General features: G+C 37.0%; 2 protein-coding genes across 2 annotated transcripts; one reads left to right on the top strand and one right to left on the bottom strand.

The window, feature by feature from the left end:
- Nucleotides 1–676: 676 nt before the first annotated feature.
- LOC6053011 (vegetative cell wall protein gp1) lies at nucleotides 677–2,945 on the bottom strand. Its single transcript, XM_038263650.1, has 4 exons — nucleotides 2,927–2,945; nucleotides 2,326–2,535; nucleotides 1,857–2,263; nucleotides 677–1,773 (listed from the first exon to the last, which is right to left on the bottom strand). The coding sequence occupies exon 4, from the start codon at nucleotides 1,704–1,706 to the stop codon at nucleotides 834–836; it is 873 nt and encodes a 290-aa protein (XP_038119578.1). The 5' UTR covers nucleotides 1,707–1,773; nucleotides 1,857–2,263; nucleotides 2,326–2,535; nucleotides 2,927–2,945; the 3' UTR covers nucleotides 677–833.
- Nucleotides 2,946–3,307: 362 nt separating this feature from the next.
- On the top strand, nucleotides 3,308–18,992 carry LOC6053010. Its single transcript, XM_038262105.1, has 8 exons — nucleotides 3,308–3,988; nucleotides 4,058–4,212; nucleotides 4,456–4,996; nucleotides 8,757–8,951; nucleotides 9,006–9,206; nucleotides 9,274–9,393; nucleotides 9,463–9,636; nucleotides 17,635–18,992. Exons 1-8 carry the CDS (start codon nucleotides 3,928–3,930, stop codon nucleotides 17,970–17,972), a joined length of 1,785 nt encoding a protein of 594 aa, XP_038118033.1. The 5' UTR covers nucleotides 3,308–3,927; the 3' UTR covers nucleotides 17,973–18,992.
- Nucleotides 18,993–24,616: the final 5,624 nt, after the last annotated feature.

Here is a 24,616-nt window from a genome sequence, read left to right as displayed (position 1 = left end):
GTTCTCCCCGCACGGCGCACTCAAGTTTACACGCGGTGTAAACTCGGGGTGCACACCTCGGGTGAAACACCACTTTACAGCAGAGGGAGCGTGAGGGAAATATTTTTGTCTCTTTTCTGCGTCGTCGGCCTGCACGGGGTTTGTACCCGAGGTGCAAGGTTCGGTTTAAACTTGAGGTTCGTGTTCGGGTACAGCCTGTACACGGCAGAGTTTAGGTTTGCTTGTACGCGTGCACACGCGGTGCTGGTGTTTAATCGAGTGAACGTGGTGCACGGGGATCACTGATTTTAACCTAAAAATCCATCGTGTACGTACACGCAATACATGCGCACGTAGATAACTCTATTGCAAGATACAAAAGTGAAACCTCTTTTTACGCGGTGCGTTACGTTTTTCTAATTTGTCGATTTCTCTGGAACGACGCAACATTTTTGCAATATTTTAAAAGCAATTTGTATACATATATATATAGGTTTTATTCAGATCTACAAAACGCATTGCGTATGGTTCAAAGAAAACCAAAAAGCGTAACGCCACCGCGTAAAACGAGGTTTATCTGTACCTACTCGAAACAAAGTGTCTGATCCGTCTGTTTGTCTGTGGCGGAGAAGAAAATCGATAAAGTTCTACATTTTTAAAAACTGTTTATTCTTTGATTTATACAATTATTGTCTTTTTCTCTTTGCAAATTTAGGCACAATTCAACACGTAACATTTTTTTTTTGAGTGTACACAATAACAATGAAATAAAACATATTTTTCGTCCTTTTGATTGTCCAGCGTCCGAATTTTTTTTCAAAACTGAGTTGATAACAACCGTAACGGAGGCGCCCTCAGATTTTCGGCCGCTTTGTCTGAGGCAGGTCCTCGTCCCACTGCTTCTCCTTCCGGAAGCGACCTTGGTTGCTTCTACTCCGCTTTTGGGAGTGCTCATGAAGTTTTTTGTTTCGCCAGCCAGAATTTGAGGGGGGTTGGCAATAAATTAAGCTTGGCTCGCCATTAAAGTAAACCGTAACTTTTTTGTACGGACCCAAGGCGAGGTTTGCGGCCACTACCGCGGGTAATTCCTTAAGGGAATTAACCTGACGCGGTTCAGGACTGGGTGTTGACGGGTTGGACGCGCTCGAAGCTGGGAACGGGATGGATGGGACCGGACTGGATGGGACCAGACTGGAGGGGTTGGACGTGTTAGAGGCTAGGAACGGACTGGACGAGACTTGCCTAGACTGAACCTTAAAGAAATTACCCTGACGCGGTTCCGGACTGGGTGTTGACGGGTTGGACGCGCTCGAAGCTGGGAACGGGATGGATGGGACCGGACTGGATGGGACTTGCCTAGACTGGACCGGACTGGACGGGTTGGACGCGTTCGAAGCTGGGAACGGGATGGATGGGACCGGACTGGATGGGACTTGCCTAGACTGGACCGGACTGGACGGGTTGGACGCGTTCGAAGCTGGGAACGGGATGGATGGGACCGGACTGGATGGGACTTGCCTAGACTGGACCGGACCGGACGGGTTGGACGCGTTCGAAGCTGGGATCGGACTGAACTGAACCGGACTGGACGGGTTGGACGCGTTCGAAGCTTGGATCGGACTGGACTGAACCGGACTGGACGGGATCGGATTTAGGCAAGGTGACGACGGGCTGGACGAACTCGGTGGTGTTGGAGTGATCATGCTGATGGGCACAATCATGACCATTCCAGCTCCGCCGAACAATCCGTTGGCTGCAAATGGTCCACCAGCACAACAACCACCGACAGCTCCGCTATTGGAAAGAAATGATGTTATTGATTAGCTTACTGCTTCAAAAAGAAAAAAAAAAGCGACTAGGTAGGTAGGTATATTTACCTTTGTGTGATTGGTTGTGTAGGGGCAGGTGCCGGTCCACGCCTAGGCTGGGCTGTTGTACCGCCTACAGCCGATCCATACTCCGGCTGGGCTGCTGTTTTGCCGCTAGCTGTTCCACCCCTCGGCAATTCGGCCTGGGCTGCTGCCCCGCCGCCAGCTGGTCCACGTCTCGGCTGGGCTGCTGTCTTGCCGCTAGCTGTTCCACGCCTCGGCAATTCGGCCTGGGCTGCTGCCCCGACGCAAGCTGGTCCACGTTTCGGCTGGGCTGCTGTCTTGCCGCTAGCTGTTCCACGCCTCGGCAATTCGGCCTGGGCTGCTGCCCCGACGCAAGCTGGTCCACGTTTCGGCTGGGCTGCTGTCTTGCCGCTAGCTGTTCCACGCCTTGGCGGTTGTGTGATCTCGTTAGGCTGCAAAAGGTATTATTCCGGTATTATTCGATACTTGGCTAGTTTTTTTGTTCAATTTTGACCTGGCAACCCTGCCTTCTACGACCGAAAATCTCTACGAAAAAAAATAATTCAGCGCGTTCCTTTGGATCCACTTGTTGCGAATTAGGCAGTCAATAAGGCGTAATGGGTCCACATGAGGGCGTTTCTCACGCATGTTATTGTACACTAGTTCTCGGTGTTTTAACGCTGTAACTTCCATCGACGCCATTTTGATAGATAAAGTTGTTGGCCTGAAAATAGAAATTAAGTTAAAAATAAAGCAATAATTGACGACAAGACTCCGCCTTCCGGGTCTCCTAAGTGTAAAGGTACGGCACGGGGAGAGGGCACCGAATACCTATATTTACACTTCGTTTTTTTGCGTCCGCCTCGGGATTCGAACCGGCGACCTCTGAATTGAAAATTATAGGATAGTTTTGGAAATTGTTGGAAGTCAACCCTAAGTGCGGCCCTGGTGATTAGATTTAGTTAGCTTTAGGCGCAGTAGGCTTTGCCACGCATTTTTTCATAACCCTCTTTCCCCGAATAAACGCCAACTCGTCAGAAATGATAATTTTTGGATCGTTTTTTGACCCATATCAACATCACATCTTCAAAACTAGCTAATTTTTACATACTTACCTTGTTTTCACAATGTTATAATAGATTTTTCACGGATGAAATTTAATTTTGTTGCAGAAGGCTTCTTTTCGCGCCGGAAACTTGGCGTGCTTTGAATTTTCCCCCCACACCCGTACACCCTAACCAAAAATCATGGATTCTCAGAGTAGGAATTTTTCAGTTCAACTCATATAACCATTTTTTGTTATTGATTTTTAACCCATACAATACCCCATCCAGTTTAGTCGTGCACTTTTGCGACTCGCGATGCCAGCTCCACAAAGTTGGTGAAAAAACCCAACTTTATTCTCACGCACACAGCAAAACAGGCTGTGCCCGCAGTAAAAAAACATTGCACGCTCATACAAAGTAATTGATTTAGGGGTTATTTTTACCCTGGAAGCAGCAGTTTCCATTTTCGTTTCATCCGCTTCTTCGCAGAGGAGGAGACCGAGCCAGCAGAAAAGTCCCGTCAGCTCAACCCTCGCGATTTTTATTCCAAATCGTCATCATCATTGTTGTGTTTTTTTCTCACTCGCTGCTTTCCGCATAAAGTTAAACTTTGTCGCGAATTTTTGGTGATAATTACGTGGTGAAGAAAAACGCAGTTCGAGTCTACGTTGACATAATTTATTGTTGGTTTGTCCATAAGTTCAATCAAAGTGGGCTGGCTGGCGAAAGTCGGTTCCTCCCCCCGACGGGAGAAGGGCAAAAGGCAGACGAAACAGTTTTGCAACGCAACCAGGTGGAATAATTAGCATACGGAATCGAAGCGGGGTGCGGATTTGTCGGTGGCCACTAGCCTTGTGCAGTAAGCAAAGTCGGGACGGACACATGGCGAGATAAGTCGGCGGCGCGCAGCATCCAAGCTGAGCTAAATGCGTCTTAAGTCACTGGTTGAGCTTATCAGCAGCCTACTAGATTAGAACGGAAACGTTCGGGTTGACCCCAGGGGGACAGTTTCTTGGGAAAGGGAGATTGTGGGTAGATTTCTGGGGGAGAGAGCTCAACGAAACATAAAAATGCAGTGGCCACGGTTCTGGACTTTGTTGCCACTTGTGCTGGTGATAGCGACAAGAAACGGTGAGTCACGGAGAAAACACCCCTTTGTTATCAAATTCTATTTCTAATTTGCTTTCTTTCGTTGAACAGTTTTAGCCGCTGACTACACTATTGATCTGAAAACATCCGGCTCGGTGGTGCTGGGAGGAACGGTGGAATTCCTTGCCACTATAATGACCGACGGGAAGCCGGTGAACGACCAGTACGAGGTGACCTGGACGGACGACTTGGGCAACAAGCTGCAGGTGAGGTTCCGCCTGGTCACTTCCAGGAAATTGTCTTTCCTGCTCAATACGAGTAATTTCAATGTTTTGCAATTGAATGCAACGGAAAGTGCATTAGAAATTACAGTCGATGAGGTACTCTGAAACCCTTAATCAGCTTATTGTGCACTCGTTAGAGGTCTTGGTCAGCGATTTGCGCCGTGTGTTGCATAACGAATTCAATATAATTTTTTAACAAATGTCTCTCCCCCTCTTCCCAAACAGGCCGAAAGTAAAATCCCAACCTTCAACTGGACGGTTTCGTACAACAACAACATCAACGCCGGAACCTACTCCACGCAGGTCATCGTGCGGCACTATTACTACATCACGTACCTGGAGATCGCACGCAAATCTATTTCATTCAACCTCACCAGCCTGCTCAACGGCCAGATGGAACTCACCCAGAACACCACCACGGTGGACAGCGAGTACGTGTCCAGTGCGGTCCCGCTGAATCAGACGATCGTGCTGACCCAGAGCGACAAGCGCGTGCTCGAGAAGGCCACCTACTTCCGGACGTACTGGTTCGTCAACTGTCAGTACATCGGAACTTCGGACGAGTTTACGCAGCTGGCCAATTTTACCAAGGAGAATGAAGAGTACACTATTGAGGCGTTGGTCGTGGTTTCGTACGATAAGCTTCCGGAACCGACGACGACGACCACAACTACAACATCCACGACAACAACTACAACCACCACCACCACCACAACAACAACAACTCCAGCGACGACAACAACTTCCACAACGTCTACGACTCAAGGTAGGGAGTTTCTTAAAAAATATTCACCGTTGACTGGTTGATTGATTGTGGCGAATCAAGGCTACAGTCTGAATAGGGACATCAGTTTTTTGAAAACTTGAATGTTTGAAATTTGGAAATCGATATGCTTAGTTTATTGTTCCAATATCCAATGTTACGATTATCCGAAATTTATTATCCTTAAAATTTCGGAAGTTTTTGTGCTTCGGCTCTGGGCAAGCTGGAGAGGGAGGGACCAAATTTCAAGCTCAATCTTCAAAATATATATGAAAAAAGTACAAAATGCTTTGTACAAAAATCTATGAAAATATTGTTTTTCCTTAAAATGTATGTCTTTTTCCGATCTGTGGTCCAAAAATGTAAAAATTTCCTAAAGTTGAAACTTGACAGCTTGCCTGCCCTGTTTACATTTTTTGCACGCAGAAAAATCTTTTGTAGAATCAGCCTGTACGAGGTTTGAATCAACATTTTTTTTTTTTTTTTTTTGAAAATTGAAATTTTCAGCAATTATTCTTTTTTTGCTTCCTAATTTTTTGGAGTACAAAAACTTTAAAATGAAATTTTACCATTGACCTAATCGAATCAAAATCAAGTTCTGCGACCTACATTTTATCCGCCATTTTGGCCGCCATCTTGGAAATAAAATTTACAAATAACTTGAAGGGATCGTGCATAAACCACGTGGCCTACAAATTTGAAATAGTCAACCGGATTTTTGAATTTTACGATTTTTGTTTTTTTTTTTTTCAATTGGAATTCTATAATTTATTGTTTTTTTTTTTATTTATTGTTTTTTCCTTTTTTTATTTTTTATTTTTGACACCCGCAAACAAATGACTTTTTAGTTGAAAAAACAAATACAATTATAAAAACTAAAAATAGAAATTTTATAAACCTAGTTCAGAATGCCTTACTATCACAGCTATTATCTGTGGTCCTAAAATTAGTAAAAAAAAAAAACCTTGATAGAAAATGCAGGGTTGTTACGGACGGCGCGGATCTGGCGCGGATTTGCTGCCTAATTTTGCTCAGGCGCGGATGGCTATTTTGAAAATGTTTGTTTGTGTTTTCTTAGTACGAAACGTCGAAAAACGAAGATAAAGATTATGTAGAAATTATTTTTATATGTTTGTTGTCATTTCTTAACATCTCCAGCTCTGAATATTTAATTTCTTTTGAGTTTTGAGTAATGATTTTTAACCTTATTTATTTTTAATTTTATACTGGATTTATTCAATTTTTAATTTTGTGAATCAAATATTACAAACTTTTCCCGAAAATATAGACATTAGAATGTGTAACAAAAACTATTATTGGGGCTTGTTCTGGTGGGGGCCAAATATGAGCTTGATTGGACGTAACAGAAGCTGGCCTCCACTTTCGAATTTTTGAATGGAATTTAATGGGTAGAAATTTTTTTTTTTCTAAGTTTAAACATTCTTGGCGAAAATAAAAAGATCAGAACATTCCAAATTCAAAGCTACAGAAATTCAAAAATTCGAAAAAAATTGTTTTTTTTTTTAAGTTTTTATAATAACAAAAACAATCAAAATACATATTGTTTTTTTTTCGAAATTTCTAAAATTGTAATTTAAAAAAATTGAAATTTTGAAGTTCAAAATTTTAGCAATCTGAAATTCAAAATACAAAAAATTTGGGTAATCGAAAATTTTAAGATTAAAAAAAATCAAAATTAAAAAGTCAAAATTTAAAAACTAAAAATATCAAACTCAAAACAATATAGAAAAAAAAATTCTCAAACCTAAAATGATTTTAGTATCCTTAAGCTTATGAATCCTAAAATTCTTAAATTCTTAAATTCTTAAATTCTTAAATTCTTAAATTCTTAAATTCTTAAATTCTTAAATTCTTAAATTCTTAAATTCTTAAATTCTTAAATTCTTAAATTCTTAAATTCTTAAATTCTTAAATTCTTAAATTCTTAAATTCTTAAATTCTTAAATTCTTAAATTCTTAAATTCTTAAATTCTTTAATTCTAAAATCCGAAATTCTAAAATTCTAAAGTTGTAAAATCCTAAAATTCTAAAATTCTAAGATTCTAAAATTCTACAATTGGGTACTAAAGCCCTATGTAAATTTTGATGTACAACGGTAAAAAACACGATTAGAAACCATTTCTGATCACTTTTTTTCATTTTATTGCAATTTTTTTTTTTTTTTTTTTTGACTAGACAACATTTTTTTGATGGATCAACTATGGTCCCCTTGGAACGAGCTGTCAATTAGGAGCTTTTCTGTCAAGAAGGACCGCGAGGTTATTTTTTTAAAATTGATTTAAAAATCCATTTTAAACTCTTTGTGGTTGTACAAAGGGTCATTGCACTCAGAAAAATAAGCTTTATCGCTGTAAACAATAATATCAGCAATCTAAGCTTCATTTTAGGACCCAATTCTAGAATTCTAGAATTCTAAAATTCTAAAATTCTAAAAAATAAAATTCTTGAATTCTAAAATTCTTAAATTCCAAAATGTTTTTTTTTTTAATTCTTAATTCTTAAATTTTTAAATTCTTGAATTCCACTATTTTTGAAGTCCTATTTTATGTAAGAGAATTATGAGAAGACATTATTTTAAATATCGGAAATTAATTTTTTTTTCGGAGTGAAATTTTAGCGAGGATTTTGGATATAAAAATTCTTAGATTTTGAATATTTAGATTCGAAATTTAAAAATTTTATCATATTATAATTTTTAGATTTTGATTTAATTTTGATTTTTTAATTTATTTTTTTGAAGTTAAACTTTTAGGTTTTTAAATATTGTTTTTTTTTCTATTTTGAAGATTTTTTTTTCGTGACCCTTGCCTTGACCGTCTCTTGAGGATTTTTTTTAAATGGATTTATTGCTTTCATTCTTTTGGAGCCTTTAACCATAAAACGAGTTTTTTTTAATCAAATACTTTCTGAATTAGTTTTTATTCATTAAAAAATAAAATTTCTTAAATGTTGGTTGCGATATTTTTATATGGCGTGGATTTTGCGCGGTTTCGGATTTTAGGTCGGCGCGGATATGGCGCAGATTTTTTTTCGACTCTCCCGTAACAACCCTGGTTATCAATCCGTTAACAAAATGTAATGGGAATAGAGTTATCTACGTGCGCATGTATTGCGTGTACGTACACGAAAAATATTGAGGTTAAATTTTGTACCCGCCAGCAAAACAAATGGGGTGCTAGTGTGCGTGAGCTCGGGCTTAGATAACTCTATAGCTTACAATCGATGTTACAATTAATTCCAATGCATATTTAAATTCTAGGGGAAACACTAAGCTTTTCGACCTATTCTCGTCATTTTTGCAGTTTGTCGCTATTCAAACAACATCCGGGGTCAACTGTTTTAATCATGCTAAAATCAAAGCAGTAAAATTTTAAATTGTTTTCAGTTGATTGAATATGATTTCTTTGAAATTTTTAAGTTTTTCGAAAAAAAAAACGCGCCGATTTTTCGAGCCATAAACTCTGAAAAATAATTATAACGGCCCTAATGTTTTGGGAATTTATTTAAAAATTTCAGTTCTGCGATCCCAAACTAAAAAAAATAATTTAAAAATTTATATTATATTTTTTGATTTTTTAAGGTTAAAAAACATTAACTACGTTATTTAACGCCATTCCGCTTATGTCACGGCATAACTACTTTGACTCGGCTCGGTAGCCATGGACATGACCAGAATGTCAAAGAACATTGTCAGAAACTCAAATTACAGTTTTGGAATAACCTCAAAATTGCTCGATTTCAGCCCCAAACACGACAACCACAACAACGCCAGCCACCACAACAACCAGTACGACGCCAACAACAACCAGCACGAGCACCAGTTCCAGCACAACGACGACCACCGTCAAACCCAACCGAAGAAGACGTCAATCCTCTTCCCTGCGGGATACCCTGGCCAGCGTCAGTCCCCTGCTGCTCAACATGTCCGATCCAACAGGTACGTTCGCACGACTTGAAGTCATTGATCGCAACTACAAGTTTCTTTCCACAGCAATCGTCGGCGAGCACATCCCGGAGCATCTGCTCGAGCAGGCCTCGGACGACTCGGGCGAACTCCCGGCACACATCGTCAAAAAGTCCGACTTGAACGTGGACGACTCGCGCCAGCCGTTCGTGTGCGGCAACAGCTCGATGGTGCCGCCCGACCCGAAGAAGACGTACGGCCACTTTGTCCGGAAGGTGATCGTGCAGCGTAAGCTTTTTCAGATATGTTTGTGGAATTTGCAGAAAAAAGTAATGGGTGTCCTTCTCTGGTACAGATCCAATCTCCAAGTTCAACGTGACCGGTTCGCAGTGGGTCCACCAGGGCAACATGGCCAACCTGGTGTTCCAGTGTTCGGGGACGCCGCCGTTCCACATCTGCTACCACATCGTTGTCGGTAAGATTTGTTAGGTTGAGTTTCGGCGAAGATTGTCCCATCTAACAGTTTCTTCTTTTGTCTCAAAAGGTGGACACAACATCACGCAGAACGAAACCTGTCCCAGCGTGTGGGAGCAGTCCGATCATTGTAACTTTGTGTTTACGCGCTTCTTCTACACTCCGGATCAGCGTTCCGTGCTGGTCTTCCTGAAGAACCACGTGTCCGAGCACATCGGCCAAGTTGGACTGCAGTTTTACGAAAGTAAGTCGCACATTTTATTAATTTAAAAGAACAAGAAGCTTATTTATGAAATTTCCTAAAACAAAAAATTTGGTCAAGAATATAATAAATTATGAAGTTGTCAAACTATTAAACTATTAAATTATTAAATTATTAAATTATTAAATTATTAAATTATTAAATTATTAAATTATTAAATTATTAAATTATTAAATTATTAAATTATTAAATTATTAAATTATTAAATTATTAAATTATTAAATTATTAAATTATTAAATTATTAAATTATTAAATTATTAAATTATTAAATTATTAAATTATTAAATTATTAAATTATTAAATTATTAAATTATTAAATTATTAAATTATTAAATTATTAAATTATTAAATTATTAAATTATTAAATTATTAAATTATTAAATTATTAAATTATTAAATTATTAAATTATTAAATTATTAAATTATTAAATTATTAAATTATTAAATTATTAAATTATTAAATTATTAAATTATTAAATTATTAAATTATTAAATTATTAAATTATTAAATTATTAAATTATTAAATTATTAAATTATTAAATTATTAAATTATTAAATTATTAAATTATTAAATTATTAAATTATTAAATTATTAAATTATTAAATTATTAAATTATTGAATTATTAAATTATTAAATTATTAAATTATTAAATTATTAAATTATTAAATTATTAAATTATTAAATTATTAAATTATTTAATTATTAAATTATTAAATTATTAAATTATTAAATTATTAAATTATTAAATTATTAAATTATTAAATTATTAAATTATTAAATTATTAAATTATTAAATTATTAAATTATTAAATTATTAAATTATTAAATTATTAAATTATTAAATTATTAAATTATTAAATTATTAAATTATTAAATTATTAAATTATTAAATTATTAAATTATTAAATTATTAAATTATTGAATTATTAAATTATTAAATTATTAAATTATTAAATTATTAAATTATTTATTTATTAAGTTATTAAATTATTAAATTATTTATTTATTAAGTTATTAAATTATTAAATCATTAAAGCTCTTTGACCCTAGCTTAGTCAAGTTTGAGCCGCTGTATTAAATTATTTAGTCATCCAAAAAATAAAAACTGAACATTTGGTTTATTGGACCTTTTAAAAAAAAACTCCAGATATGTTGAACTCCAGGAATAAAATATTTCCATAATTTCTTTGGAAATTTGCAAATTTCCTGTAGTAACTGTAATGATAAGTGAAGCATTTTGTGTAAATTTTTGATTAAAATTTTGAAAATTAGGCTTGCAAATTTTAATTTATTGCTTTATTATGTTTTTTACTACTTTACCTCGTAGAGATCTGAGGGACAAAAACCCTAAATAAAATTTCTACTTGCCTTGTATTTTTTTTTTTGTTGCCCAAAGGGCATTGGGTTAAGTTCACTGCGACCACCTGAGAAGGCTATCTTTTGTGATGTACCCTGGTTACTGTCCATACTACAAATTACTCGTATCCATTGGATCGGAAGACGAGGGGTTATTTTGCAGACATGGTTTATCCCAATTCGGCGCAATACAGTCGATAAACTGTATGACCTTCTTGGGATGGGTGTGGTGCCATACATCGTACGGCGTAAGAAGGTGCGATCCAAAGAACCGCAGCCTTCGAGACACAAGTGCTCCGCAGAAGCAGAGTAAATGTGCCGAGCTTTCCAGCTCAGTTAAACAAAAACGACAGAGGTTGTTAGGCCACCTGCCGATTTTGTGCAGGTGATATCTGGCAGGACAATGTCCTGTTAGAAGCCCTGCGAGTATTCGTAGTTCCCTACGGTTTAAGCCAAGAAGTTTCCTGGCAATTGAAGGACTTGGAGTGATAAAAGTTTTAGCTTGTCTCAATCCTCGCATCTCGCCCCAGATTGAAGCGATTTGCAATTGTCCCCAATTAGTTATTTCTTGCTTCACGGCACTTTTGAGATTCCAAGGAACGGCTCGGGACCCACGAAGATGTTTGATGAGCCTTGTCTAGCAAGTTCATCAGCCATTTCGTTGCCTTCAATGCCGCAGTGCCCTGGGACCCAAAACAACATGACTCTGTTATGCCGAGAAGCAAGTTCCCTGAGGGAAGCGACGCACTCCCAAACAAGTTTGGATTCGCATTTAGAGGATTTTAATGCCAATAGTGCAGCTTGGCTATCCGAGAAAATACCGATTTTTGCGTGTCTATAATTTCTCATAAAACACGTCCTCGCACAGATGTGTATGGCATACACTTCTGCTTGAAAAACGGTAGGCCACTTTCCCATAGATATGGTTTCCCTGGTTCGAGGACCGAAGACTCCAGCTCCAGTAGAAGTGCCCATTTTTGAACCATCCGTAAAGAAACGAATAGTTCCTTCTGGAAGTGTAGGTCCTCCATTACTCCACATTTGGCGATTTGTTTCAATCACCTCATATGGAATGTCCATGTTGAGCCTCACCTCCATGCAGTCCGAGACTGAAGTTGCAAGGGGGGAAATGTCAAAAGCCTTCACGATCCGCGAGTGACCCGTTCCATCTCCTTCCACCCAGTTGTTACACCGTTGTAGTCGTAGAGCGCCAAGCGCTGCCTCCTGCTTCACATGTAAATGTAAAGGCAGAATGCATAGCATGGCTTCCATGGCCGCGGTGGGGGTTGTTTTCATTGCACTCGTTACAGAGAGACATGCCAGTCGTTGGAGCTTGGTCAGCTTCGACTGACATGTCTTCTGTTCAGTCTTCGGCCACCAAACGGTCGACGCATAGGTTACCCTAGGTCGGGCGATGGTGGTGTAAGACCAGAATGCAAGTTTCGGTTTAAGGCCCCAGGTTTTGCCGAGCATTTTGTTGCACGCCCAGATAGCAGTAGTTGCCTTCTTTACCGCATAGTCCAGATGTGCATTCCAGTTCAGCTTTTTGTCAAGGATTACTCCTAAATATTTGACCTCAGAACTGAAGGTCAGTTGGGTTCCTTTCAAGGTAGGCGGCCTAAGGTCGTGTTTCCTCCTGTTAGTAAACGGGATTATCACGGTTTTGTTGGGGTTTATTGTCAGCCCTTCCTGCTCACACCACGACATGGTGCAGTTTAGAGCTGACTGTAGACGGTCCGATAACGTTCCGTCATACTTCCCCCGGATGATTAAGACTACGTCGTCAGCATATCCAATGACTTCGTAGCCGAGTAGTGTAAGTTTTCTTAGAAGACTATCTACCACCAGCAGCCAAAGCAAAGGAGAGAGTACTCCCCTTGCGGACAGCCTTTGGCTGCTGTTATTGTGATAGATGTGTCTCCTAGCGATGCTGAAATCTCTCTGCTCGTAAGCATAGCATGAATCCAGCTCGCAGTTGTTCCATCGACGTTCCTCGACCGGAGCGCTTCGTTGATGGCTGTGTACGAAGTGTTATCGAAGGCACCCTGAATATCAAGAAAAGCACAAAGTGCAGATTCTTTATATTTCAGTGCGTTCTCGATACGTGACACTAACGCGTGTAGGGCAGTTTCGGTCGATTTGCCCGCTTGGTATGCATATTGGTGTTTATGCAAAGGGAAGTCCTTCAAGAACTCCGCCCGGATGTGGTTATCCGTGATTTTCTCCATAAGCTTGAGCAGCGTCACTGTCAGACTTATGGGTCTGAAGGCTTTTGGCATCGTGGGGTCACTTCTGCCGGCCTTAGGTATGAAGATCACCTTAACTTTGCGCCAGCTTCGAGGGATGTAGCCCAGGGTGAAGCTGGCTCGAAGTAAGTTGATCAACTCAGCCATTATGGTGTCGGCTGCTTTTTGGAGAAAGATTGGAAGGATGCCGTCGGGTCCTGCAGCCTTCAGTGGTTCAAATGTGCCGAGGGCCCATCTGATTGAAGACTGGTTAAACATTCGACGGGCTAGGTGGACTGACTCTCTTGATGGTCGACACCATACGCCATCTGCAGTCCGGGTACTAGCTGCATCCTCCTCTCTTTCAGTTGATTCTGGAAAGTGCGTACTCATGAGTACTTGCAGTGTTTCCTTGTTTGTGACAGTGAGAGTGCCTTGCTCGTCTCTCACCTGTCCTAGACCGTTGGAATGGTCTTTTGACAACGCCTTTGGAGTCGGGTTGCTTCAGACATCGAGCTTATGTCCTCACAGAAATTAGCCAGGCTAGTTTTTGGCTCTCCTCAACTCCGCGTTATACTTCGTTAGGGCTGCTTTGTAGGCATCCCATTCGGAAGTGAGCTTAGCTCTGTTGAAAAGCCTTCTAGCCTCCTTGCGGAGACTGCTCAGGCTTTCGCTCCACCACGGTACGTCCCGACAGATTTCCCTCACCTTCTTAGGGCAGCTCGCCTGGTAGGCTGCCGTGATCCTGCGTTGAAGAGTATTCGCTGCAGTATCCAATTCTTCGGGGGTTCGTATTCGTGAAGGAGCGTCTTGTTTGGACCGGCAAAGGTGACCTCGAAAGGCGTTCCAGTCCGTGTCATTTGGGTCACGAAACGTTTCCCTTTTCAGTTGACTGGCTTCAATGTCAAAGACAATCTGTCTGTGATCAGATAGACTAGCTTCTTCAGAGACATGCCAGTTTTTTATTTTGTCTGCAAAAGCAGCACTACACAGAGTGAGGTCCAAGATCTCCTGTCTTGCGACAGTAACAAAAGTAGGTTCATTGCCCTTATTGCATACATTGACGTTGTTAGACGTCAAGTATTCAAGAAGGCGCTCACCTCTATCGTTAACATCCGTGCTTCCCCATATCGTATGGTGGGCGTTCGCGTCACAACCGATGAGGAACGGTTTATTGACAGCCCTACAGTATCGCACAAGTGCGGCCACTTCTGGCGGTGGAACATCGTCCTGGTAACCAGGAAAGTAAGCAGATGCAACAACCATCTCCTGCTTTCCCTTGGTGGTCGGGACGGTCACCATTGCTGCAACGATGTCTCGTTGGACGAATTCCGTGATTGGAGTACACTTGATGTTTCCGCTCAGCAGAATCGCCGTTCTTGGTGTTGCCTGCGTATTGCTGTAGATCAATCTACTGCTTTGACAGGACAGTCCAAGGATTTTGTTGTGGTTCACCCACGGTTCTTGAACGAGAGCAATCCCCAATTGCTCTTTAGTGAACCTCCGACTAAGGATACTGGAAGCACCCTTAGCATGATGGAGGTTAACCTGGATGCAACGGATATTGTTCATTGTTCAGTTGAACCTGCCGTTTTCTCCAAGATGTTTTGATGATCCGGGAACAGGATGGCAGTGTCCTGCAGCTTGGTCGCTGATGTGTGTTGAGGATGCGGGTTCCTCTTGTATAGTACATGAAGTACTGGAAGGCCACATGAGGTCGGTTTTGGATTGTATATCTGTACCTGAGAGTTTTCTGAGATGCTGTGTTGACGAGTGGTAAAATACCGTGCTCATCGTAGCGGGGGTGCTCAAGCGGTGAGGTTGTTGCGTGAATTTTCAGAATGTTCAGCTGTACCGGTGCTATATTCGCAAAAAAGCGAAAATATGCATGTGGTTGCCTAGTTTTCGTCAAAAACTGTTGCGTAACCTTACCATCTCTCGCAGAATTGCTCCGAAGAACAACAGAAGGTTCTCGTTTGGTACTGGATAACTCTCCTACTTCCTTCCACATGTGAACCTTCCTGTGCATGTCTCTCATGCGTTCCGACACCGCAAACTGCACTCTACAGTTTTCCGCCGACTCTTCTCTTCCTTCCTTCCGCGTTGGTTCCAGCTGAGGGAAGCAGCTGGCACTTGGGTTTTGGTTTTGATCAGTTTCCATGTTGATAAACCTTGTTTTCAGGACTCCTACAAACTTCAACTGTGACTCGGGCCTGCAAAGACACAGAGGAGACTACATACTGCGTGGGGCGTCTTGGTACCACGCAGGCTCCGTTAAGACCTGGAAACTTCTTGCTCCCCTCCAGACATACATCCCTTGGCACGGGTCGCTTGACACTGTAGATTGGGGATTGGGATTTGGGAAAGGGATTGGGGATGGGGAATGGGACGTGGTTCTCTGTATGGCTTTTTGCGAGATGAGAGCAGAGGACAACAATCATCTCAACGTTTCCACTTTACCCGGGCTAACGACCGGCAGTTCCAGTTCACGATGATTTCCCTTTATATGTTAAAAAAACCACTTATGATTTTGGCACATATTCCGTTTGTCAGCGTTTCCTGTCATTACTGGCGGGAAAAATCTACGTGGAATCAGCTGTGCAGACCTCATGTGTGACAGGAATGCAGATTGAGCGACTCCCACGCGTATTATACTTGCCTTGTATAATACAATTATTAAAATATATATATAAGGTAGAGAAATCAGTACAAGCAAAAAGAAAAATTGTAAAATTATACAATATTTAATCTATTTCTTTTCTGAGTTTAAAATTCTGAAATTGTTAATTAGACTTTTTAAAACAAATAAACTTTAAACTAGTAAGTTTCGGTTTTATAATTCAAAAATTTATATTCTTGCAATTTCCTAAATTTCTGCATTCATAAAATGTTCATGCACGTCTATCTCAAAAATTTCAATTTTGATTTTTTTAATTTTTTTATTCCTTAATTTGTTCATTCTATTTTTTTTTTTTTCATTTCAAACTCGTTATTTTTTTAATTCTTATTGTTTTTTTTTTTTTATTTTTAAATTCTTGAATTTTGAAAATCTAAAATTTTTAAATTATTCAATTTTTAAACTCTCAAATGTCCTAAACACTCCAAACTATTTTAATTTTGATTCTTAACTTTTAGTTTTTAAAATTCCTGACATTTTAAAATATTAAGTTTAAAAAATTCTTAAATTTTTAATTTGACATTTTTATATTGGAAAAATTTCAAAAATGTCCTTATAACTCTAAAAATTAAAATTCCTGCATTTTCACATTCATATTTTTTGAAACTCTTAAGTTTTAAAATTGCTTTTTTTTAATTCTCAAATTTCCAATTCAACATAGTTAAAACTAAAAATAAAAAAAATCGTTTTAAAAATTTTATTTTTTTTTCTTATTTTTACTTTGATGCTCAATAGTTTTGAATCCAAAGTTTCACAAATTTTGAAATTCCTGAATATTTAAATTTTTATTTTTTTTAATTCTAAGAATTTTTTATAATAAATTCTTGAATTTTTAAATTCAGTAGTTTAAGAATTTTTCAAACCATATATTTTTTAAAGTATAAATGTTTAAATTCCTTTTTTTTAATTCCTAAATCCAGTTCAACACTTCAGTTCAGTGTACTTAGTTTTAAGCACACCATTTGGGCATGTGGTGCCTGTTGGTGTTAAACAAATAAACAAATAAACAAATAAACAAACACTATTAAATTTAAAAACAAGAAAAAACAATTTAGTTTTAAATAAAAATTGTAAAATTTATTGTTTAAAATTTAAATTTTTTGAAGCTTAAAAGTTTTAAATTCAGAGTTTCTCAATTTTTTGAAATTCTTAGATATCAAAAATTTTAAATTTTTAGATTTTTTAATTCTTTGAATTTTTTGTAATAAATTCTTGAATTGCAATCGAGAACACCAATGCAGGTAGAGCAAATAATTTGATTTGATTTTTTCCTCTAATTTTTTAATTCACTAGTTTAAGAATTCTTTAACTATAAAATTTTTAAGTTAACATGTTAAAATTCTTATTATTTTCATTACTTAATTCCCAATTTAATATTATTAAATTTGAAAACATAAAAATAATAATTGTAAAACTTTTTGTTCCATTTTTTTTTTAGCTGAAAAGTTTTTAATTCATAGTTTCCCAAATTTTGAAATTTATTTTTTTAAATTTTTGGATTTTGAAATTTGTGGAATTTATTACAAAAAATTCTTTAATTTTTTAATTCAACGATTCTAAAAAAAAATCTTGTTTAAAAAAACTAAAATGAAAACTCCAAGCAACTAAACAAAAATTGCGATCTCAAAATTTTGAAGATTAAAAATAAGTATTATTGTAGCTTCGGCCAGAGGGACAAAACCAACAAATTCTAACCCCTCTTTCAATTCCCCGCACAGACATTCCCAAGTCGCAGCTGTCCGTCATCGTTGTCCCGATCGGGTTCTGCCTGCTGGCGGTCATTCTGGTGGTGTTTGGCGTGGCCTACTACATCCAGAACCGGGAGCGCTTCATCGTCGAGGTGGCGGACTTTAACTTTGGCGACACGAGCTCGCTGGACGACGAGGACATGGAGTACAAAACGTTCCAGCAGCGGCTGTACGACAGCCTGCGGGACAATCTGCGGCTGCCGCGGTTCCGGCTGGGCTCGAGCGGCGCTAGCCACGACGGCGGCGACGGCGACATGTCACCGTCGGCCGTCGGCGAGAGCTCGCTGCGTTACGGATCGATGACCTGAGGCTTTCGTTTCGTATTTTGTCATTTTAGGTTGCTGAATCTGAAGGATTGAAGGGTTTTTTTTTTGTCAAATTGAGGCTTTCAGTATTCTTGGACATACCCGTCCAACGGTCATCGCTGGCCGGAGTGTTTTTGTAACAGATTCCTGCAGTTCCACGGATAATTCAGCGGAAGAAATTCCCCCAAAAAAAAAAGATTGATTCGCACTCTCTCTCTCAAAATTCAAAGACTGTTTTCGAATTACAAAGAGTAAAAACCTTTTCTAAACCTAAAACTTAGTCAACCACTTAAAAAAAAGAGGGAAGCAGCGTTGGATGAGCACATATTATTCGTCCTGTTTTATTTACTATCTCCCCCGCAAACTTATAAATATTGCAGTTTATTTCCTATCTTGAATAAAATTATGATAAAAAAATGTGATAACGATAGTGAAGTTTGAAGAAGAAAAAGATCTTTAAAATTGGCCCCCTCTCGCGGCCTTCACGTTGGATACTAGCTTAGGTTTAACAGATTATGTTATTTTATAAATTTAACGTCTAGCAAAGATCATTCTTTGCTAACGAAACTAACAATTAAAAAAAGAATAAAACTATCAGAAACCAGAAAACAACACAAAACAGGTGTGGGTTCGTATAATTGTACATAGCAATATCAAATCTCCCAGGAATGTAATCATAACTTACACAAACACACACACACGTATGATTCGATTAGCTATTAAATGAAACCCCCTAAACTTTGAAAAGAAAGCAAACACAGCATAAGAGACGATCAAAATTAAGGATTTAGAACTGGTTGCGCGCGCGTTGCACGCTTGGCTTAACTAATAGAAGAAAGGCTCTAAGCAGAAGCAAAAAAAAAAGAAAAGAAAAAGTAGAAGTAGAAGTGAAAATATTTCTAGCCAACAGAAGAAAAAAAACGGGCAGCAAATTATAAAATTGTCACGGATTGAAACCAAAAACAAAACAAAAATGAACAAGCTTATTGATATGGAATAAATCGTATAGGAAAAGTATGCAAAGTTGTGGTAATTATTTCTTCGAAATTCCTTGCATGTATTTAATAAGGATGAGTGCACCTCAAAATCAGTCACGGTGCCAACCGAATACACAATCTGTACAAAAATATAGTATCAGATAAATCTTAAATAGGTATAAATTTGATTACTTTGACCATTTGCAAATATTGAACATTATTTTAACAATATTTTTAAATGTGGGAATAAATCGCAAAATTTGACAAATGGCCCGACAAGTCAGGGAGCAAAAAGATATAGTTGTTTTCAAACTAAGAATTATTATGAAAATAAAAGATTCATCATAAAAACAACTTAAAATATATTATCGTACTCATGTTTGGTCTCGTTTAAAAATACATTTTGATTTTGTTCAAAATCCGATGTACAATACCGCAAAATGTTTTTGAAAATAAAAAAAAACTTTTAACTTAACACTTGGCTCTTCAAAACAGGTACACAAAAAAAAAACAAAATTATTTGTCTTTTTATCACTAAAACTATTATTTTCAACATATGGAATTTGGTTTAATTTATATTTTTTGGGCTGGCTCAAACTTATCGAAGCCTTCCCTATGATTATATCAATCAAGACTAACATTTCAAAAAGGTTAAATATTAATTATTGTTTTACTTTCATTTAAAATGTTAGAGTTGATTGCACAATTAAAAAATCGAATAGATCAGAAAATTTCACAAATATTTCATTTTTGTAACATTGAAAATAGGACCATTAGTTTCTGAGATATTGGTACTAGAAAATAAAAGGCTGTTTATTTATTTTGTTTCTTTTTCTTTTATTTGTCTCTTAAGATTTTATTTTAAAAAACTCGCTAAGGTTCAGCACACTAGCTTTCATCTGCATTCAGAAGATTCGAAATCGGATCTATGGGAGCTGAGAACGACGCGACACAAAATTTTGCAAAATTTTACCGCATACGAACATCACTCGACCTCCACGGAATTTATTTTCTCAAAATTCGAGGGTTGGAGATAGGCGAGTTCTGTCAAGATGAATCGATAGAGCGTCGAAAATCAATGCAGTGTGATTTTTTGGCGATTTTTCCGATTAATATTCATGCTGTATCGTCTTATTTACAAAGATGAAAATGACGTCCAGCCTTAAAGTAAAACCTATACCTTTCTTTAGTAAGAAAGGCAAAAATCCAAAGCGAAAAATCAAAATTTTCAGTTAAAATTACAAAAAAAAAACATTTTCCAAGAAATATTTGTTTTAATCTTCTAGGCGGCAAATTTTTGTCCATAATTTTCTATGAAAATTTAAAAAAAAATCAGAATTTGAATATTTCAAAATTTTTAAATTTAAAAATTTTAAAACTTAAATATTTCAGAAACATAACAATTTTTAAACTTAAAAATATTAAAATTTTAAAAATTCAAAATTTTGAAATTTCAAAACCCTAAAAAAAAGCATTTCCGGCCCAAAACAGGTACAGTCATCCCACATATTCGGAACACTTTTGTGATAATTTGTCAATAGCATGCCAAATGAATCTTTTCTGGCGACCCTTCTATTTTTAGGACCTTTAATTGAACATTCTCCTGCTATTTCACTACCAAAAGGAGTTCTTTTTGAATAAAAAACTGCATTTCGAGACTGTTTTGTTCAGAGCTGCAAAACACTGCCTCCAAATTGCCTGTTCCATAATTGTGGGATGTTATTGTGCCTCCCACAATTGTGGAACACCTGAATTAAACAGATATTTTCACAAAAAAATTATCAGACCATTTATAAAACTTTATTAAGCTTTAGTTTCATTGTTTCCAGTCATTATTTTGTAGAAAATATGTACTCCTGGAGAGAATCAAAGTTTGTTTACATCCGTAAGAATAAAGTGTTCCGAATTTGTAGATTTCAAGGGTCAAAGTTTTTCTTCAAAAAAAATATATAAAAGTTAAAATTTGCAGTTGTTCTAAAAAAGCATTCGAAAGATCGCAAGACAAGCTTTCAAATTAAGGTAAAAGCGAATCATTAAGTTCAATTATCGATTTTCTATGATTTTTTGAACATTGGCCGATCTGTAAACTGTATATTTTGGGTACTTTTTTCTCGACCCTCTCCGATTTCAATGAAACATTTTAGACATGTTATCTTTCGCTTATACAAGCAATTTTTGTGTTTATGGAGCCAGTTTCACTCGTTAATGACATTTGAGAAGGGCGTAAGTGTTTTGAATATTTTTGTATTTCGTAATTTAAATATTGCTGTATCTCGAAGCCGTTGCACCGTATCACAAGGTGGTCAGAGACAAACTTGTAGGAATTTTGGCGGGATTTCCGAAAAAAATACACCGAAAGAAAAAATCATGCCACTTTTATGAGATTTTTTGATTTTTAATTTTAAAAGCCAAATTTGAAGGTGAACCCACGATTTTTTTTCGTTCAATTTTTTTGTGAAAATAGCCTAAGTTGTTACAAAAAGACTCACGAAAAATTCAGTATGGAGCAACTCACCTTTAAAAAAATCATCTACTGAAACATTTTTTTTTTTTAGAAGTGCTCTAAACGTCAAAATTTTCAAAAACGGAATGCGGAAATCAATTCTACAGACAATTTTCCATTAAAGTCCTAAGTCGAATCCTTGTAAAGTTACAGCGGTTTTAAAAATAAATTTCTGGATTTCTGGCAATTTCTATATGACAGACTTGATTTTTCAGTCTCAAAATATTGTATGAGCTCATCCAATTTCCCGTAAGATTGTCACCGAGCACTTTTCAAAATAATTCGTGTTTTGATGATTTAAGCTAGTTGACTATCCAGGCTACTACCATCACTGAACTACACTGAAAAAAATATTCTGTTTTCTGTTACGAGCTATGTTATTAGGTTACATCTGTAAGCCTATATTTCCAATTTAATTGAAATTGAAAATTTTCAAATTTTTTGAAAATTAAAAAGAATAAAAAAAATAAAAAATTTAAAAAGCCCAAAATATTAAAAACCAAAAAAATAGACCGTTGCAAATATCTTTTAGAGTTTATGTCGACAAGTTAAGGTAGCAAATTTGATCTCAGTATTCATAAGCCGATGGATTTGTCTCTCCGAACATTTCGCATAAAATTAGTGGTAAAACCCTGGGTAAAACCTGGTAAAACATAAAACCTTATGAAAAAAGTGTTTTCATTGAAAAGAATTAAAACATTTAAATGCTCGAAAAATCAACACCGATTTAAAAAAAAAAGTAATAACTGTAATCAAGTTTTAAAGCGCTCTTTCAAAAATTCAGTAATCTTTTTGCCATCCCCTTTTTCATTTCCAATTAAAACCCTGTAAACCAAGTGTTGGCAATTTTAAAAATAAACAACAAGTCCTCGTGACGGCTGTGTGACGATCCATGCTACGTCATTTGTGGATGGCGGCTTTATAAATAAAATAGCAATCTAAATTTAGTTTTTGGACCTAATTTAGTTTTTTTAAATTTATTTTATTTTATTTTTTTTTTTTTGATAATGCAAGAACCTTTTTTTGCAGACTACAAAAAGTAATAAAAGAGTGTGGTGTGCAAATGATACAACTATTTTACGAATATTTTCATCGCTAAGCTGCCAAGTGGCATAATTTACAGTGAAAGAACAATTTCAACAACAAAAAAAACTGTTGAAAAGGTCACTCAACGAACATCCACTTTTTGACTATTTATATCACCAAACACGCTTCAAGAGTAGGGGAAAGTGGGGCAAGTGTAACAAGCTAAGGAAATGCTCGTTATAACCCATTAAAAACGTAAAAAAATCTGTCGGATTTTTTAGAATCATTTTATTCCAGGTTTTGACTGAGACTTTGATAGAACAAGTTTTAAAAAAAATATGTTTTTTATGTAAAAAATGATTTCAAAATTTTTGATTTTTCGTACGTTCTACTCAACCAGTGCACAGTGGGCAAAAACGGGTGAAAAACGGATCTTTTGATGCCGTCAGTTTCTGCCTGTCAAAAGTATCATCATCAATGTAAAAAAATACGAGGAATCGATTGGTGGTACTCTCATTAGCGGCAAATGACAGTGCTCCATTTTACCCCATTTTGCCTTTTTTAGGGTGTTTTTCTCGAATATCTTCAACTGCCGTAGTTTGCCGCACTTCTAAAGTATCTTATTTTATGTAAAAAATTACGAGAAATCGATTGGACCATTGGATCATTTGCCGCTATTGAGAGTGTCACCAATCGATTTTCGTGATTTTTTACATAAAAATAAGATTCTTTAGAAGTGCGGCAAACTACGGCAGTTGAAGATATTCGAGAAAAACACCCTAAAAAAGGCAAAATGGCGTAAAATGGACCATTTCTCGTCATTTGCCGCTAATGAGAGTACCACCAATCGATTCCTCGTAATTTTTTACATTAAAAATGATACTTTTGACAGGCAGAAACTGATGGCATCAAAAAATTCGTTTTTTTCACCCGTTTTTGCCCACTGTGCAGTGGGGCAAGACGAACAACCCGTTGGGGCAAGAGGAACAATGCTTGAAAAAAACACGCTAATTTACTAACAATTGAACTATTATCACTTAGATACATCAGATTAGGATGTATTTAAGAGCGAGTCCACGAGCAAAGCATACCCATCTCGCATCGACCTCACCAATCTGCCTGAAATTTTCAGGGGTTGTTTGTACATATAAAACTAGCATCTGGCCAAAATATGAGCTCTCTAGGTCAACGGGAAGTGGGGCAAATCGGTACACAAAGTTTGAAGGTTCAAAAACGTCAAAAATCGTAAAAAGGCTGTAACTTGGGCAAAATTCAATTTAATTTAAAAATTCAAAATGCATCTGAAAGGGCTTAAAAAATGCAACAAAATGCAGGATAGAGCACCCCGATTGGTTAAATCTAAAGGGAGTTATTGACATTTTAGTGAAAAAATAGCACAATTTTCAAACTCAAATAAAAAAGTGTTCCATCCAGATATCAACTCGGTTCGACCTGCAGCTTGTAGGGGACATCTGAGACTACCATCTGAGACTGAGAACGCTTTGGGTAAGGCAGTTTAACATATTAAATAGACACTTTTACTTTTAGTGAATTATTTGGTTGTAAATTTTTGCTCAGGGGACCCCTTAGATCCCATTTTCTGATGATAATTTTATCATATTCGTGTTCCTGAGACAATTTCACAATAGAAACATGCATAAAAATGTTTGTTTTCATCCATTTTAACCCTTTAAAAAATGAAAGTTAAAAAAAATCTTCGATTCACATTTATTGAAATTCAAGTTCGTTTCCAAGGATACTAGATGACACCAGAAAAAAAGCAGCATCTTAATTTTTTTAACTTTCATTTTTTAAAGGGTTAAAATGGATGAAAATAAACATTTTTATGCATGTTTCTATTGTGAAATTATCTCAGGAACACGAATATGATAAAATTATCATCAGAAAATAGGATCTAACGGGTCCCCCGAGCATAAATTTACATCCAAAAAATTCACTAAAAGTAAAAGTATCTATTTAATATGTTAAACTGCCTTACCCAAAGTGTTCTCAGTTTCAGATGGTAGTCCCAGATGTCCCCTACAAGCTGCAGGTCGAACCGAGTTGATATCTGGATGGAACACTTTTTTATTTGAGTTTGAAAATTGTGCTATTTTTTCACTAAAACGTCAATAACTCCT

Source organism: Culex quinquefasciatus, chromosome 3, assembly GCF_015732765.1.
Source record: "Culex quinquefasciatus strain JHB chromosome 3, VPISU_Cqui_1.0_pri_paternal, whole genome shotgun sequence".
Lineage (NCBI taxonomy): Eukaryota > Metazoa > Arthropoda > Insecta > Diptera > Culicidae > Culex > Culex quinquefasciatus.
This window is presented reverse-complemented; position numbering and strand designations above follow the sequence as displayed.